At 38.9% G+C, this 17546-nt stretch overlaps 1 protein-coding gene and 1 pseudogene across 1 annotated transcript in view; one reads left to right on the top strand and one right to left on the bottom strand.

Annotated features, from left to right (window-relative positions):
• Positions 1-929: 929 nt before the first annotated feature.
• The window catches only part of LOC146406365 (uncharacterized), a 100899-nt gene continuing 84282 nt past the window's right edge, over positions 930-17546 (bottom strand). Inside the window, exons 4-5 of the mRNA XM_085013850.1 lie at positions 4320-4471; positions 930-1145 (exon numbers count right to left, since the gene is read on the bottom strand). Coding sequence (XP_084869976.1) covers positions 4401-4471 — 71 coding nt within the window. The 3' untranslated portion in view covers positions 930-1145; positions 4320-4400. The remainder of the gene's footprint in view (positions 1146-4319; positions 4472-17546) is intronic.
• On the top strand, positions 10646-11043 carry LOC106508999 (large ribosomal subunit protein eL32 pseudogene; annotated as a pseudogene).

Genomic DNA, 17546 nt, shown 5'->3' with positions numbered 1-17546 from the left:
GAAAGGAAGGATGCATTCTAACTAGACAGCAAGATGATATCCAACTTTAATTATTAGAATATCCAAACTTATGATTGTAGTTAGAGTCTCTACATGCTGGTTGTAGACTAGGAAGGTGGATTACTTTGGGGAGCTTACTATGATGGATCTTCAGGCCTGGGTTCTGACTCAGAGCACACTGAGATTCATTTTTGTCAGGAGATTTATAAGAAATCACAAGAAAGGTAATGAGTAAACCGAGAATCTTCATGTGTTCATTTTAAATATTAATAATTTGTATCTGTATATGTATATATAATAACTATGTCTGAGTATATGCTTGCCTGCATGTGTTAATTTATTTATTTGGATCTCGGGTGCAGAGGTTCAGTTAATGACATTCTTCAGTTACTGGCAAGTTACTGGTATGTTATCATTATTGGTCCCACCAAGAATCTTCTGTCCTACTTATATATCTATCTATCCTTTTATCCATTCATTCCTTTTGATAATCATACTGAACTCCCACTCTCCTATTGCCATAGGGAATTTCATGTATTTAATGTGTACCTTTTTATTTGTATGTGTTATACCAACTGTGTATTATATTATGTGCTTGTAGCTTTAGTTTACATGAATAGCATTTCTTTCTATATCTTTTATCATTAAGCACTATGATTTAAAGATCTATCCTTGTTGTTATGTGGTACCTCTATGTGCATCCAACCTATTCACTTCACTCTCTCAGTGATAGCCACCCAGGTTACCTTCCACTCCCTAACACCACAAACAAAGCTCCAGTGAACACCCTCCTGCGTGTTCCCTGAGAGACCAGTCTAACTGATGTACACTTGGTATCTCATTGTCTTTGTGAAATTTTTTTAAAAAAGTTTCTCCCAAATGGGGAGCCAGTTTTCCCAACATCTCCCAAATAACTTGTTCCTTTTGCAGTGGTTTGTGGTTCCACTTTTATTGCATAAGAAGTTTCAAGCTGGACGTGGGTATGTCTCTGTGCTCTTCTCTCTGTCCAAGTCCAAGTATTTATTTCTAGTGGGAACTATGCACTCTCAGAGAAACAATAACTTGTGTAGACTCATCAGGGAAACACCCTCTCTCTTTCTGGTTTCTGATTACTTGGCAGGTCAAGTGAAGAACCAGAAATTTTCCTGGAATAAAAAAGATCGTACACCACGACCAAGTGTGATTCATCCCAGGTTCACAAGGATGGGTCAACATATGCAAATCAATCGACATAGTAAATCACATTAACAAAAGAAAAGTAAAAAAACCACATGACCTTCTCAATAGATGCAGCAAAAGCATTTGTCAAAGTCCAATATCTATTCATGATAAAAACTCTTATCAAAGTGGGTATAGAAGGAACATACCTTAACATAATGAAAGCCATTTATGACAAACCCACAGCCAATATAATACTCAATGGAGAAAAGCTGAAAGCCTTCCTGCTAAAATCTGGAACAAGATAAGGATGCCCAGTTTCACCACTTATTTATTTATTTATTTATTTTTGCTATTTTAGAGCTGCACCCACAGCATATGGAGGTTCCCAGGCTAGGGGTCAAATTGGACTACAGCTGCTGGCCTACACCGAAGCTACAGCAACACAGGATCCGAGCTGAGTCTGCCACCTACACCACAGCTCATGGCAACGCAGGATCCTTAACCCACTGAGTGAGGCTAGGGATTGAACCTGCATCCTCATGGATCCTAGTTGGGTTCGTTACCGCTAAGCCACAATGGGTACTCCCAAGATAAATCATTTTAGGGGATACTTTGTGTGTACATCTAATTCAGATGAACAATCTCTGCCCTAAAGAAGAACATTTCTCTGCTGAGTAGAATCTTTGTAACTTACTTGTACTTATTTGTCTCTTCATCTCTAGGCTCCAAACAAATGCTTTCCCTTTTTTATTGCACATTCATGCTTCAGGCTGCCATGGTGTAAGTCATCAGAGTTAAGCATGTTTAGAACAACTGCCTTCCAATTTTGCCTTCTGAGATGAATTCAAGTCAATTTAGCTACAGTTAACTCAACAGATGGGAGGCAGTGTAGCTTTGGAAACAGATGGGTTTGAATTCTGGATATACTTTCTTAGTATACATTTAATGCCCACCATCCACTTTTCCTACTTCCATTCCCACCCACATCCATGTCTTCCTTGCTAGATTTTGTTTTTTGAGGTGGCATCATGCCTAGTCTCAGGAGGAATGAATTGTGTTTCTAGTCACATATAGTGTGACACTTGGAGCAGAGATGGCCATCTTGTGACCATGTGGAAATAGCCTAAAATAAATGTCAGCTTATTTATAATGGCACACCAGACAGATGGAAAGAGTCTGTGTCCTGAAGAACATTGTAGAGCTGCTGAATCAATCCTGGAACTGCCTACCTCCAAGCCTCTCATTAAGTAAACAGTAACTGTTCTTGTGGTTAAACACTTGTTACTCAAAATATGGTCTACAGACCAGTACTGGCCTCACTTGGTTACTTATTGAGAATGCAGACTATCACCCGCAATTCCCAACCTACTAAATTAGAACCTGCAGTTTAACAAGATCCTAGGTGGTTCTTATGTACATTAAAATTTGAGAGGCACTGGTATTAGCTACCCCCCTCATAGGTTTTTATTTCTTGAAGCTGAATTCATCCTAAGTCATACACTGTGACCTTGGCCAAATTACCTAATGCAGCTAAACCTCAGTTTCTTTATCTGTAAATTATGAATAATAATAATAATAGTACCTACCTTGTAAAAATGCTACAATAAGTAAAGGAGTACATAAAACGTGCTGCACAATGTCTGGCACGTATTTAACGCTCAATGTTAGGTATCTTACTGAATTCTGTAAACATTCTTGGTGTAGATAGTAAATTTGAGGAAAAATGCAATTCTCTGCCCTTCCAGGATGGAAACTGGGTGTTTCCAGGATATCTGTGGGGTGAGGTTTTATTGTCATTCTTGCTGCCAGGAGTATAGAACAGACTACGTCTAGATGCTGCTTTCCTGAGAATTGACTATAGGCAACTTATACCTACATGCAGCAGGTTTGATTTTATTTTTGAACTTCCTTAAGCTCAATAATAAAAGTCATTGTTTAGAAATGACTTGGTCTATTTAGCTGGAGTAAAGATACAGGCCAGAAAATTAAAGCAAGGAATATTAGGAAAGACTGTAGGACAAAAATGAGATTAAAGGAGGAAGGCACTTAAGTGCTTGTGTACATGATGACTGTGCAATAGGACAACTGGTTGGGACTTTAGTAAACTTGCAGAGTAAGTCATCAGATGTCAAGCTGAGGTTCCAGTAGACTTGATTTAGGACAATAAAATAATGTGTGCATGCCAAGCATACACTAAATGTAGTGTGTCCATAGCTCATAAAAATATAAGGCCCTATAAAGTTTAACCTATTTATGGTACTCTATAATTAAAGTATATTTGTCACAATAAAAAGCATTCACTGAAATACTAAATGCCAATGGAAAAACAAAGTACCTGATGACGTCTGAATTGTGCTATCTCGGAACGCCTCTGTGAGGCTGGACTGCTTACTCTTGGCTGGAGAGGAAGGTCAGGAAGACACTTTGCTCTAGACCCACCCACCCCTGGTGGTGAAAGGTAGATGTGGGCCCAGCAGACCCTGAAAGCTCAGCAGAGCAAAGGGACCTCAGTGAACCTCAGGAGAAATGGACATAGTTGAAGCAAATGCTTGGTCTGCCAACTAGGGCATCAGAGAAGAGTGAGGTTCCCCAATATGACTGGGGGTGGCAGGGTATGAAGGGAGCAGGCAAGACTCAAGACTACAAACAGACAGAAAGCCTATTGACCATGCTCATCATGGTTAAATAACGTGTAATTAATGGCCTCTGGATTAGGGGGGGATGGCTCTAGTGCAGGACCCAGCAAAATCAAAGCAAGGTCTCATTTTTAGGAGCACCTGGGATATTAAGCTGAAACCTCCAAAAATAGGATTAAGCTTTATAAACAGTATTGGAACTTAGGTTCAAGAAGCAGTGCCCATTACTAGCACAGGGCACCTCGTGAGCATATGGAACGGCAACTCCTTAGTTCTGTGGCAGCAGTGACCAGGTATGCTAGATCTCAGTCAAGGAGGAAGTGGTGGAAAACACAGGAGCCCGGGATCAGCACTAACAAGAGGACCTGCTCCTTACAAGCACTTACAGATTGGGGATGATGACTGGGGTGTATGAAGCTGCCTAAGTGCTCTATATCCCAGCCCTGCAGGGACAAATATAAGGCTTTGAATGTAATTAACAATCTCAAATCCCAATGACTAAACATGATAATTATTTCTTACCAATCTCATAGTCCAACTGGATTGGTTGGGATGAAGTAAATGAAGTAAGTAGAAGTTTGTTCCACACAGTCATTTAGGTGCTCAAGCTCCAAGCACTTTCCACTTGGTGGCTCCAGCATCTTGTGAGGTCTTGGCTTCCTCCACTGGTTTCTCTGCATACAATAAAAGGGACAAACGGTGAGGGAGGACCTCAAGGCAGGTATTTTATTGGCTAGGTTTGTAGGTAGGTACATCATTTCTGCTTAATTTCCATTGGTGAGAATCAGTTGCAAAGCCCTTCCTAGTTGCAAGATGACTGATAAATGTTTTCCAGAAAAGGATACAATAGCACTAAATAGGGAGCCAGTCTGCCAAGATAGAACAAAGCAGAGGTGGCAGGAGGAATGAGATGAGATTTGTAGGAAGTAGCTTAAAATGGTTTCCCTTTGTGAGTTCCCACTGGGGTACAACTGAATCAGCAGCATCTTGGGAGCACTGGGACACAGGTTTGATTCTGGGCCCAGCACAGTGGGTTTAGGATCTGGTGTTGTTGCAGCTGCAACTGCAGCTTAGGTCACAACAATGGCTCAGATCTGATCCCTGGAACTAGAACTCCATATGCAAAAAAAAAAAACAAAAAGTTTTCTCTTTGAAAAGTTAGTTTACTTGTGGGGAAAGGCAAGAGATATTCATTGATTTATTCATTGCTCTATCCATCCAATCAATACAAATTTATTAAGGATTGAGTGGGCTGAGCACACCAAGAAGAGTTTATTTAACAAATATTTTTGGGACATTTATTATTGCCTAGTAGTATTCTAGGTGCTGGGACTAGAACTGCAAACAAAATCAGACAATGCCACTGACTTCTAGCTTCAACGTTAATGGGGGTATACATATGGATGCAAAAAAATGTAATAGAAGACAGTAAGTATTATAATAGAGGTGCTGTGGGATCTGGGAGGAAAATTCTTCTGACTTTAGCTGAGGTGGGTAAGGCAGGAAATAATAATACAGCTAACACTTTTTTCTATGTGCCAAACATTGCACTAAGCAATCTATGTCCCCAGTGTTATTTAATCTCCAATGAAATACCCAATGAAGTTATTTTCAAACCAGAGCAGAGAAGGGTTAAATAATTTTCTCTAAGTTGCTTAGCTTGTAAGAAATGGAATCAACATGTGAACTGAAGCCTAGTGAATTCTGAAACCCATAGTCTTTTCTCTATATGCTATGCTGCCTTTCATTAGACATAAGAAGATACTGGGGTTGGATTCTGAAATACAAACAGAAGGTGGATTGACTATGATCGTTCAGGTATTGTGAACAATGTGTACAAAAGCATTGAGGGGAGAAACAACAGGTTGTATTTAGGAATCTGTTCTGATTTTTTTAAAATAACATTTTATTTATTTATTTATTTATTTATTTATTTATTTACTTTGTCTTTTTTTAAGGGCTACACTCACGGCCTATGGAGGTTCCCAGGCTAGGGGTCAAATCGGAGCTGTAGCTGCCAGCCTATTCCACAGCCACAATAATGCCAGATCCAAGCCATGTTTGTGACCTACATACAGCACAGCTCATGGCAACACCGGATCCTTAACCCATAAATGAGGCAAGAGATTGAACCCACATCCTCATGGACTACTAGTCGGATTATTAAACCTCTGAGCCACAACAGGAACTCCAAAAATTTATTTCTTACTGATGTAGTGTTTTAGGCAGGTAGGCAGTGGGTTTTGCTCCACATTGCTGCTCAAGGATCATGAGGCCACTCGAGTCAAAGTGGAGAAAGAAGGAAATCTGGAGAATCATGCACAGGCTTTTTTCTGCCTCAGCCTAGAAGTGACATACATCAATTCTCCTCACAGCTTATTGACCAAAACTGACCACATGGCTTCAACTACTTGCTGTAAGCTGGGCAGAAATGGAAGAAAGCGTATGGGAGTAAATGAATATTGTGTAAGTGTTATTGTCTGCTGCAGTTTGTATTTATTTAAACAATATTTTTTAGTTTAGATTTTTTTTTTATAATGAAGATTGAATGCATCAAAGTGAAAAATTCTGATTCCTAATTTAGACCTTTGTGACTGGTCTAATTTTAGCTTGTTTCAGATAAATTCTCATTGGATGATTTCTGGAGAGACTAGATCAATTCTAGGCCAAACCAAGGTTTTGCATCTCTCTGAGCTGGTAGGAAGGATCAAACTTTCAGTCAAATCTTCTTTATGTCTAGAACTAAACCACTATGCTCTGTGGAACACAGATTAATCTGGGCTGGACCAAACCTCTTGGCACTTGAATCAGAAAAAAGAGTATTAAATTATAACTTTAGAGTATTTTATATAATTTCATTGAAAATCTTCTTCATAGTATGACTGTGTGATAAATCAGTTTTAAAATGAAAATAGAAATGATTTTTCATTTTCATGTGTTTATAAATCTCTCAATAGGCTTTCTGTTTAATGATAAACAATTAGAAAAAACGCAAGCAATTTCAAGATTATATTTCTTTAATAATAAGTTACTTAAGTATATTTTGAAACAATATTTCATATTCAAAAATTGTGTGTGTAATTTTTGTATTAAAAGAGTGAAGAGATTAGTGAAAGGTTGGGAAGATTAATAAATAGATTATTTGTATTAAAATCTTCTCTTACTGGTCATGTGATTAATCTCTCTGTTTTTAGGTTGGTATGTTATCTTTACTCCAAATTTGTATCAAAATTTGGTTCTTAATCTGATTTTAACAGCAAAGCACGAAATAATTCCTAGGGGCTCACCATTGGTCTGTGGTGTTGTATTCTCATTTTACAGATAAGGAAAGCAAATACCTGAAAAGTTAAATAGCCTGGCCAAGGCATCAAGTTGGATTTTTTTTTTTCTTTTTAGGGCCAAACCTGGGGAAGTTTCCAGGCTAGGGGTCGAATATGAACTACAGCTGCTGGTTTATGCCCTAGCTACATCGACGCAGGATACAAGCTGCATTTGTGACCTACACCACAGTTTACAGGAACACTAGATCCCTGACCCACTGAGAAAGGCCTCATCCTTCATCCTCAGGGATGCTAGTCAGATTTGTTTCTGCTGCACCACAATCGCAACTCCTCAAACTGGAATTTGAATCCTGGTTGACTGATTTCAGAGCATGTATCTTTTTACACATTTATTTGTTCAGTAGACAAGAGAGAGCAAGCAGCGGGGTAATTGACAAGAGGGTGAATAAAAAGTGTTCTTTATCCTATGGCCTATATTTAAACCTGGGCCATCAAGCAACATTTTCAAAGAAACGCTATTTATTTTCCCAATCTGCTCATGAAATGTTCTTGCTGCATACCCTTGGGATACTCTTTTAATTCTGTGAACCACTGTGGGTGGGCTGGACACATTAACAAGTCATAACGTGAAATCATCCGTGACAGGTCTTTCTCTGGCCTGTCATCAGATTCCTAAGTGTCAGGGAAGTGGCTCAGTCTGTACTTCAGTTTATGGGCTGGGAATGTACTGGGGATACTCTGTGCCAATCATTTCAAGATAAAACTCTCTTAATTCCTTTTTAATAATGTAATTATCCCATTAGAGAAAAATTTACAATGCTAAATTCAAGTCAGTAATGGTGAATAGAATTTTTTGGGGGGGGGGTCTTTTTGTCTTTTTAGGGCCACGTGTGCAGCAAATGGAGGTTCCCAGGCTAGGAGTCCATTTGGAGCTGTAGCCGCTGGCCTACCCAGAGCCACAGCAACACCAGATCCAAGCTGCATCTGTGACCTACACCACAGCTCATGGCAACGCTGAATCCTTAACCCAGTAAGCGAGGCCAGGAATCGAACCCACAACCTCATGATTCCAAATCGGATTCATTTCCACTGTGCCACAATGGGAACTCTGGAGTCTTCATTTTAAAAAAAATTTTAATAGACAATTTTTTTAGAGCAGTTTTATGTTCATAGTGCAATTGAGTGGAAAGTACAGAGTTCCTATATACTTCCACCTCCACACATGAATAGCATCTCCTCTTATCAACATCTCTCATCAGAATTATACATTTGTGGAGTTCCCGTTGTGGCTCAGCGGTTAATGAACCCTGGCTAGCATCCATGAGGATGCAGGTTTGATCCCTGGCCTCACTCACTGGGTTAAGGATCCAGTATTGCCATGAGCTGTGTTGTAGGTCGCAGACGTGGTTTGGATCTGGCGTTGCTGTGGCTCTGGAGTAGGCCAGTGGCTACAGTTCCAATTGCACCCCTAGCCTGGGAACCTCCACATGCCTCAGGTGTGGCCCTAAAAAAAAAAAAGACAAAAAAAAAAGAATTATACATTTGCTACAATGGTTGAAATTATATTTATACATCTTTATCACCATGAGAACAGAATTTTTTTCCATGAAAGATCTAGATGTGTCATTTCAAATGACACAACCACATAACAGATAAACTCGTTGTGACTATTAAGACTATTAAGACTATTAAGACTAAGCATTATCAAATGTGAACTCAAGTTAGAGACATTCCAGTAAGATATTCAGAAAGTTTTAGAAGATTTTGATTTTTTTTTTTTTGCAGTGGAAATAGCTTTATAATTTTTGTGATTTATTCCCCCTGGTTTTAAATCTACAGGGGCAAGAAAGAATGAATTGGCAGGGCTCCCAGAAAACAAGGTCTGTGTTCAGACTGACTCTAATCCTGACTAACCCTGAACTATTCTCATTCTCGTAAGGTAATCACAGTGAGAGAAAGCACTCTGTATGCTGTTCAACACAAGTTGGAAAAACAGAAATCAGAAATTTTGTTTGGAACCAGCAAAAAATGTGTTAGAAAAAATAACAAAGAATTGATATTTATTGATTAAATAGCACTTATACTATGTGCCAGACACTGTGCTAAGTCCTTTGTGTATATGTTATCTCATTAAAACCTCGCAAGCATTCTATGAGATAGGTAGTATTATTTCCATCTTAAAAATGGATAAATAGAGGCTAAGTACTACACAGAAGGTTATGCCAGACTGGTAGATTGCAGGGCTGGATTTTAATCTCAAATGTATTAGGGTGGAGTAACTGGTTTAGTAATCCCCAAATTGTAGAAATGTAACAATATAACTGTGTTTCTTGCTGGGCAAGGTGCAGCATGGATGGTCCTCATCAGGTGGCTCTCTTTGCACCTCACCTCTAAGCAGTGACTCATGTACAAAGACCCCTTCCATCTTGTGGCTTAAGCATGTTGTAGCCTCAAGATCTCCCATCATCAATCAGCCATGGAAAGAGAGCATGGAAGATGGAATAGGATGCTTCAAGTCAGACCTGGAAGTAGTGATGTCACTTCTGCCCACATTCCATTGACTACAACTCAGTCACCTAAGAATCTGGGTTGCAAGGGAATCTGGAAAATGTGGTTTGACTCCATGTTCTGGAAGGAGAGACAAACTGTATATTGGAAAGTCAAGAAATCTCTCCAGAGAAGGTTTGTCTGAATCAGGACTCTTAACCACTAGACTCCAATCTTCTCCCCTAATCTTTGACCAGAGAGAAACTACCAAGTCTCTCAGACTTAACACTAGATGGCATAAATCCATTTAGGAGTTTAAATAGTAAGAAGGACTGGCATAGTGCACCCATTGTGAGCCTGAGAACTAAAGCTGAATCTGATGACCTCCTTGGCACATTTCTAAATTTCTGCTTTTCCTTACATACAAATTAAAAATAATATTTATCTTCATGCATCTCACAGATTGCTATGAGAGTCAAAGGGGATAGTTTGTGTAAAAATACTTTGTAAAAGGTAAAATGATGCACAAATGTCAGTAGTTGTTGATGTTATTATTGTAACTTTCTAAGTGTCAGTGTGAGTGATACAGATAATAATCACTCTATAACACTGAAGAAGAAGGAATCCTGGTGAGTTGGACTGGTTAGGGAGTACTTTATGGGAAAGATGGAATTTGCATCTGATCTGGAGGGATGAATAATATTTACATAGTAAGAAAAATAAGGAAAAGGCATTCAAGGCAGGAAGTATTGCCTCACCAAACAAGTAGAAGCTGGAAGGAGCAGAGTACTTGTGAAACACTGAAAAAACTACTTGTCCTTGGAGGTTTCTGAGGTTGGGGTGGGCAGAGGCAAGTGAACTTCATGCTGCTGCCACCTCTGCCTCACTTCAGTTTAAAAGTTGAGACATTTCTCCATAGGCCCCTCATATTTCTGAATGTCTTGCAAATAAGGAACAGATTGCACCTCGCTCCAGACTACCTTTTCAAGGATGGCAATAGCGTGTCCCTCAGAAGTAAAGGGCAGGCATGTCCATTATAAAAGATTTGGGGGAGGAGGCAGGCATCTGCAACTTGGGATCATGACTATTCTCAGATACCTCATGAAGTTCATGATCATCAAAAAGAAGACCAAGAAGTTCATCCAGTACAAATCTAATATGTCAAAGTAAGCATAACTGGCAGAAACCCAGAGACAATGACAATAGGATGCAGAGAAGATCCAAGTGCCATATCTTGATGCCCAGTATTGGTCATAGCTGCAACAAGAAAATGAAACACATGCTGTCTAGTGGCTTCTAGAAGTCTCTGGTCTATAGCATCAAAAAGCTGGAAGTGCTACTGATGTGCAGCAAATCTTACTGTGCTGCGATGGCTCATGTTTCCTCCAAGAACCTCAAAGCCACCATGGAAAGAGTAGCCTCACTGGCCATGAGTCACCAATCCCAGCGCCAGGATGCACAGTGAAGAAAATGAATAGACAGCTCATGTGCAAGTTTTATTTGTGTTAAATAAAACCATAAAAATTCTGCAAAGAAAAAGGAAGATTCAGTACTATGTTAAATGTGGGGACGACCAATGAACAGAACTATGTCATGGAGGGCAGAAAAGTCACATGTAGATGGAAAATCATCTAGAATTCTAAGGCTGTGGTTTCTGAAACAGAATTGGTTCTACGTACAGGGCCCAAGAAACTCGGGATTTTTAAGAGATAGGGGCTCCATAAGAAAAATGAGATGAGGACTTACGGCAGTAAAGAAGTGAGGAAACCTGGCAGGCAAAAGTACTTAGTAGTCTAGCTGTAGCAGACAGTGCTAAGGTGCCAAAACAATTCAGTAAACAGGGTGTTCTAGGCTCATCTGACAATTTAGATACAAATAGGTATCACATGGTAATTAGCAAAGATGAGTACCTGACACTAATATGTGACAACACAAAATCATGAGCATTATACAATGTGGCAGGTGTGAGTTAGGTCTTTAGCACAGGAAGCAAGAATCCATTCATTCAACAAAATGTACTGGCACTGCTGTAGGAGCTAGGGATAAAGCAGTGAATAAGAAAGACAAAAATCCCTGCCCTATTTTGCTCTAAATGAAGTTAAATCTGGCTCTGAGTCACCTAGGTCAAGAGAGGTGAGAAACTCAAGATTTGTTGGAGTTCCCGTCGTGGCTCAGGGGTTGGCAAACCCAACTAGCATCCATGAGGACATGGATTCGATCTCTGGCCTGGCTCAGTGGGTTAAGGATCTGGCATTGCTGTGAGCTATGGTGTAGGTTGCAGATGTGGCTCGGATCTAGCATTGCTGTGGCTGTGGTGTAGGCCGGTGGCTACAGCTCTGATTCAACCCCTAGCCTGGGAATCTCCATGTGCCACTGTGGCCCCAAAAGACAAAAAAAAAAAAAAAAAAAAAAAAAAAGAAGAAGAAAAGAAAAAAGAAACTCAAGATTTGTCATGTTTACGTTTAGGGGTAGAAAATGTATTGGGGTATTTGTACCGTTCTAAGATCATACACACTAGAATATTCTGCCCTCTGGTCTTCAGACCACATTAGCTACCACTGTACTTGGGTGATCCAAGTCCTTATGGTCCCTTGTCTAGGCCACCCTAATATTTACAGGGCCTAGGATAAGCATACAATTAGAGGTTTATATAACATATATTAAATATCTTAAAGTTATAAACCAAGCTGGAAAATTGTTGAATAAAATGGGTTCTATCATTCTATTTTGACACATACAACTCTGTAAAATCTGATTTGAATTTAGAATTTGGGAACTTGGAGTTGTGAATGTGGCAGTGTGAGGAGAGGTGGCCCCTAGTCTAAGGTGCTTCCCTCTTTCTTCTTCCACCCTGGCTCTGTCCAGCACAATAAGGGAATGTCCATGCATCTGATGTATAGTCCAGCTGGCACATCCAAGTTCTGTTCACCAATCCCCCAACCCTTGCTAAAAAGGTCACATTTTTGGACATTATGCACACATGGGTATGGCTGACTTCAAACAGATAGATCCTGGAAAGGGTTTGGTGCAGGACTTGGAAGCATTTCAGGATCATTTGGGCTGAGATTCTGGGGTCTCAAATATGAGGAGCATGATCTAAAAGGGTGATGTATAGGCTTTAGGGGTACATGTCCCTTGCAGACTTCTTGCTCATATGGAGGGGTGTAGCCCATGGAGGGTAAAAGCAGGATCCTCTGAAGTGTGGGACCCATAAAATGAGTGGTCTGACATTCAGAACACAACCTTGGATCCAGTCTTTTTTTTTAAATTAATTTTACTGGAGCAGAGTTGACTTACAAAGTTGTATTAGTTTCAGGCACACAGCAAATTAAATCAGTCATATACATACACATATCCATTCCTTTTCAGATTCTTTTACCATATAGGTTATTACACAGTATCGAGTAGATTTCCCTGTGCTATACAGTAGGCTCTTGTTACCCATCTATTTTATACATAGTAGTATGTATATGTCAATCTCAACCCTCTAGTTTACCCCCCCACTTTGGTCTAGTCTTGAAGGTAATACAGCCAGATCAGTCCAGGTGACAAGAGATACCAGTGGTTAGGAGGAGAAGTGTGGGAGCTCATCTTGTCCATGTCTGCAGTGCTTACTGTCCTTGTGAGCGGGTGATTCCACTACTTCTGAGCAAATCCTGGGCCAGGGAACTAAAATTGAGTCTGAAATTTAGTAGCCACCCACATTGCCCCCTGAGATATAGCACACTGCCAAATCAGCCATCACCATCAGAGGCCCTGGATCCAGCTATTGTGGCAGAGTAGGGCACAGGTCCCTGACTCCCTTGAAATCCATAAATGCATCCCCTCTAAAGATGAGATGTTTCCCAAATGGCTTTCTCTCAAGTGTTAACCCACTTCTTGTTCTCCCAATCCTTAGTGTCTTCTGCCACCTGGAACAATCTAGCTATATCACTTTCAAGTCTAGACTAAAAGTCATGTTTTGAGTGTAAGACAACTTTTAATTTTGGCCCTACAAAATTAATGCCATGAACTACTCCCGAAGGCAGACATGGTTGCTTTCTTTGGATGAGGGAGGCAGAAATACCTATAGCAGCCTGAACAAGATATAAATTAATATCTCAAACAGTTACCCTACCAAACATATATTATCTCATTCATTTCTTTATTACAGACTTAAGGAAGTAAAATATAAAATATAAATATATATAAAATATAAAATATACATTCCCTTTCTTATATTATCTTCCATCACAGTCTATCCCAAGAGGCTGGATATAGTTCCCTGTGTTACTCAGTAGGACCTCATTGCTTATTCATTCTAAATGAATAGTTTGCATCTACTAACCCCAAACTTCCAGTCCATCCCACTCCCTTCCCCTTCATTTTGCATTATTTTAGTTCCAAAAAGACACTAAAAAGATCAGAAAAAAAAAAAAAACAGATAATCATCAAACATAAAATTTGGTTGATATCACTTGTAAATAAAATAGAATTGATTGTGAAATGCAATTTGGTGAGTTCTTACTGTTTGCTGTCCTCTTGTTTCCTTATACCTATCATCCAGCTCAGGGCAGAATGTGTCCCCCTAAAGAGCGAGGCAGAAAAACTCCCCAGGTCTGGTTTTGTTGAGGATTTTAATTGTTAATTGTGAGTTTCAAGAATATACACCCAGGATGAAGAATAAGGATTAAGTATACTGTAAACTTTCAAATCATGGAATGCAAAACTTTTTCTCCCATTGTTTTTATGCAAAAACTCAGACAATATCAAATCCATATCCTAATTTTGTCCCTTAAAAAGGGAGTAGAGGAAGTAGGGTACAGATGGGGGAAAGGAGTCAAGCATGGTACCATTTTATAAAGTCCTGCTCTTGGCTTGATCCTGTGAGGTACTCTGTAGCACAAATTATACCTCAGGGTTTATCCAGCCTTGAGGCAAAGGAACTGCACTTTCACATTCAGGCATCAATCAATCAATGGCTGTGGTTCCCCCAGAGCAATTCTGAATTTCTGCAAATACTGACCAAACAGCTTCTTTGGAAATAAAGCAAACAGAAGTTAGGAGACAGACAGCAGAACTGATAAAAAATGATCAGCGAGGCTATGAGTGATAGACCAACAGCAATGGCTATGCCAGTGACATTGACCATTTATTATGTAGTTTATAATTCTGTCACTGTATGTTGACTTATCTAATCAAGAGACAAAAGGTCCATTAACAACCAATAGTAGTGGAGGAAGAAATTTTAAGTGATTTGAATTGTTTGAGCAGTGGAAGGAATTAAAAAAAATCCCCTACTCAAAATTCTAAAGGAGTCAGATTGGCAGGATATGGTCATATATCCTTGTGTAGTGTAAAAAAAAAAAAAAAAGCCTTTAAGCAATTGATCACTAAGTATATACCATTTCACCAGCCCTGTAGCGAAGGCAAAACATTTATCTGACTCAGTCCTTACCTCAAGATGCTTACACTATAGTTGGGTAAATACAATTCACATGCATGAAACAAGCACGAGCAACACCAACACTATGTAATTAAAGACTGTTGAATTACGAGAAAAGAGAAATAGATTCCCTTTGGCTACACTTTTTTAGAGACTCAGTGTATGAGCAGTGAATAAGGTCAAATCAAGCCCATACATGCAGTGATTCAATCAATCTGAGTGACGTCTTTGTGCCAGATGATAAGCAAGTTATGGCTAGAGAAACAGATCATAAGACACTGTGATAAGCACAGTGATAAAGTCTATACTTTGGGGATTATTTGGGTGTTATTAGTATTTTTTATTGTATTTTATTTTTTTATTTATTAGTATTTTTTAGCAGTAAGTTCAATTACTCTAATTCATTGAATCTAAGATGCCATGAATTGTTAAGATTTGCTAATATTTTATTTAGCATTAAGAAAGAGATAAACCCTGCCTGTTAAGCAATACAAGACATATCGTGATTGCAGAAGTAGTACATGAAATAAATGTTCATTTTAGAGTTGATGAAATGGGGCTACAGGAGACATGGCTTTGGCTTAATTCTTTTCCCTGGCTATCCTTTGCTTTCAAAGGACAAACAGAAGAGTGCCCAATTTTCCCTTCCTGTAGTTCTTCGTGTTGTTTCTTTTTTTTTTTTTTTTTTTTTTGTCTTTTGTCTTTTTGTCTTTTGTTGTTGTTGTTGTTGCTATTTCTTGGGCCGCTCCCGCGGCATATGGAGGTTCCCAGGCTAGCGGTTGAATCGGAGCTGTAGCCACCGGCCTACGCCAGAGCCACAGCAACGCGGGATCCGAGCCTTGTCTGCAACCTACACCACAGCTCACGGCAACGCCGGATCGTTAACCCACTGAGCAAGGGCAGGGACCGAACCCGCAACCTCATGGTTCCTAGTCGGATTCGTTAACCACTGCACCACGACGGGAACTCCCTTAGTGTTGTTTCTGCACAGAGGAAAAATGATAACATCAAGGCCTTGGTTTCTATCACTTTTAATTAGAATTAACTTGATAGGGAAATGAAGGCCAACAGTAGTATTTAAAATAGTAGTTAATATAGATTAGATGCTTAGTATGGATCTAGCACTGGACTAATTGCTTCTTACCCATTACTTAATTAATTCTTACCTAATTCACTAGGTAAAGGTATTAATATCTCTATTTTACTGATAAGTAAGCTGAGATTTAAAGAGGGTAAACAATTTGCCCGAGGTCACACAGCTGAATGTCTGAGCTGAGGATGGAATGCGGGTCTGTCTGTCTGCCACTCAAGTTTAAATTTTTAACTACTATGCCCGTAGATGATTTGATAGGACTTGATTTCCGGTGAAGGAAAAGAATGAGGACATTTCATTTTACTCAGCATTTACCATAAACATCTTTTCTCAAGGATCTTTTAGAAAGCAAACATGGTTATCCAGACTAAGAGAAGACGGAGTGACCTATCTTAAACTATGACCATGTTTCTGATGTCACGCTTGCATAACTAGTCTTTATACAGACTTTGCGAATTATACTGCTGGATAATGAATTTTAAATTGCATGTCTAAGTAGACTAAGAACTCTATAGTTAGTGGGTTATATTTAAGTGACCACAAAATAGATAAGGTGCACAATTAAAGAGTACATTTCTTCCAAACCCCTAATTTGTGTTAGAATATTCAATTACCATCCTCTATGTGCAGGCATGAATTTTGATCCAGTAGCAATGAAATCAAGCCCAGAGGTTTGCAGATTTAGAATTATTTATCATCCAGTATTACCTAACCCACATTTGAAAAAACTGTTTATGTTTATAGACAATTTGGGGTTATCTGAATTTAGTAGAGGTTGGCAATTAGCCTGATTAACCTGAGATAATAGGTGTAATTTTAGGATAGAAATGTCAGTTTCCTAGCTTCTTAATGTGTTTAGTCTGATCACCCTATAAACTGGACCAGCAATTCTCAAATTTTGGGGGTCTCAAGACCCTTTTACATTCTTAAAAGTACTAAGATCCCCAAAGAGATTTTGTTTATGTTGATTTTATCTATCACTATTTTCCATATTAGAAATTAAAATGGAAAAAACTTTAAACTATTTAATTCACTTAAAATAATAATAATTCTGTTACATGTTAACATATTTTATAAAAGAACTATATTTTCTAAAACAAAAAAATTTTGTTTCACATTTTTACAGAAGAGTGGCATTGTTTCACATTTAAGAGATCTCTCTAATGTCCGACTTAATAGAAGAGAGTTGAATCCTCCTATTCTGAATTCAGTCTCTTGTGATAATACACATCATGTGAACTCTGCAGAACTCCGTTATTTACTCACGAGAGAATGAAGGTTAACAAACAAACAAAGAAAAAAAAAACACACAAATAACATTTTAGTATTATTATGAAAATAATCTTCACTTTATGAGTTTCCTGTAAAGGTACTAGAGACCTTGAAGGATCCCCAGATTATGCCCTAAGAACCACAGAACTGGAAAAATGGGTTACTCATGGTTCAAAGCTACAAAATAAAGA

The sequence above is a fragment of the Sus scrofa genome, chromosome 1 (genome assembly GCF_054392235.1).
Source record: "Sus scrofa isolate SSC_HxYL_T2T_F1_AM1 chromosome 1, Sscrofa_HxYL_maternal_Yorkshire_Landrace_v2.0, whole genome shotgun sequence".
Taxonomy (NCBI): Eukaryota; Metazoa; Chordata; class Mammalia; order Artiodactyla; family Suidae; genus Sus; species Sus scrofa.
The sequence above is the reverse complement of the archived record's forward strand: the minus strand, read 5'-3'. Positions and strand labels throughout refer to the sequence as shown.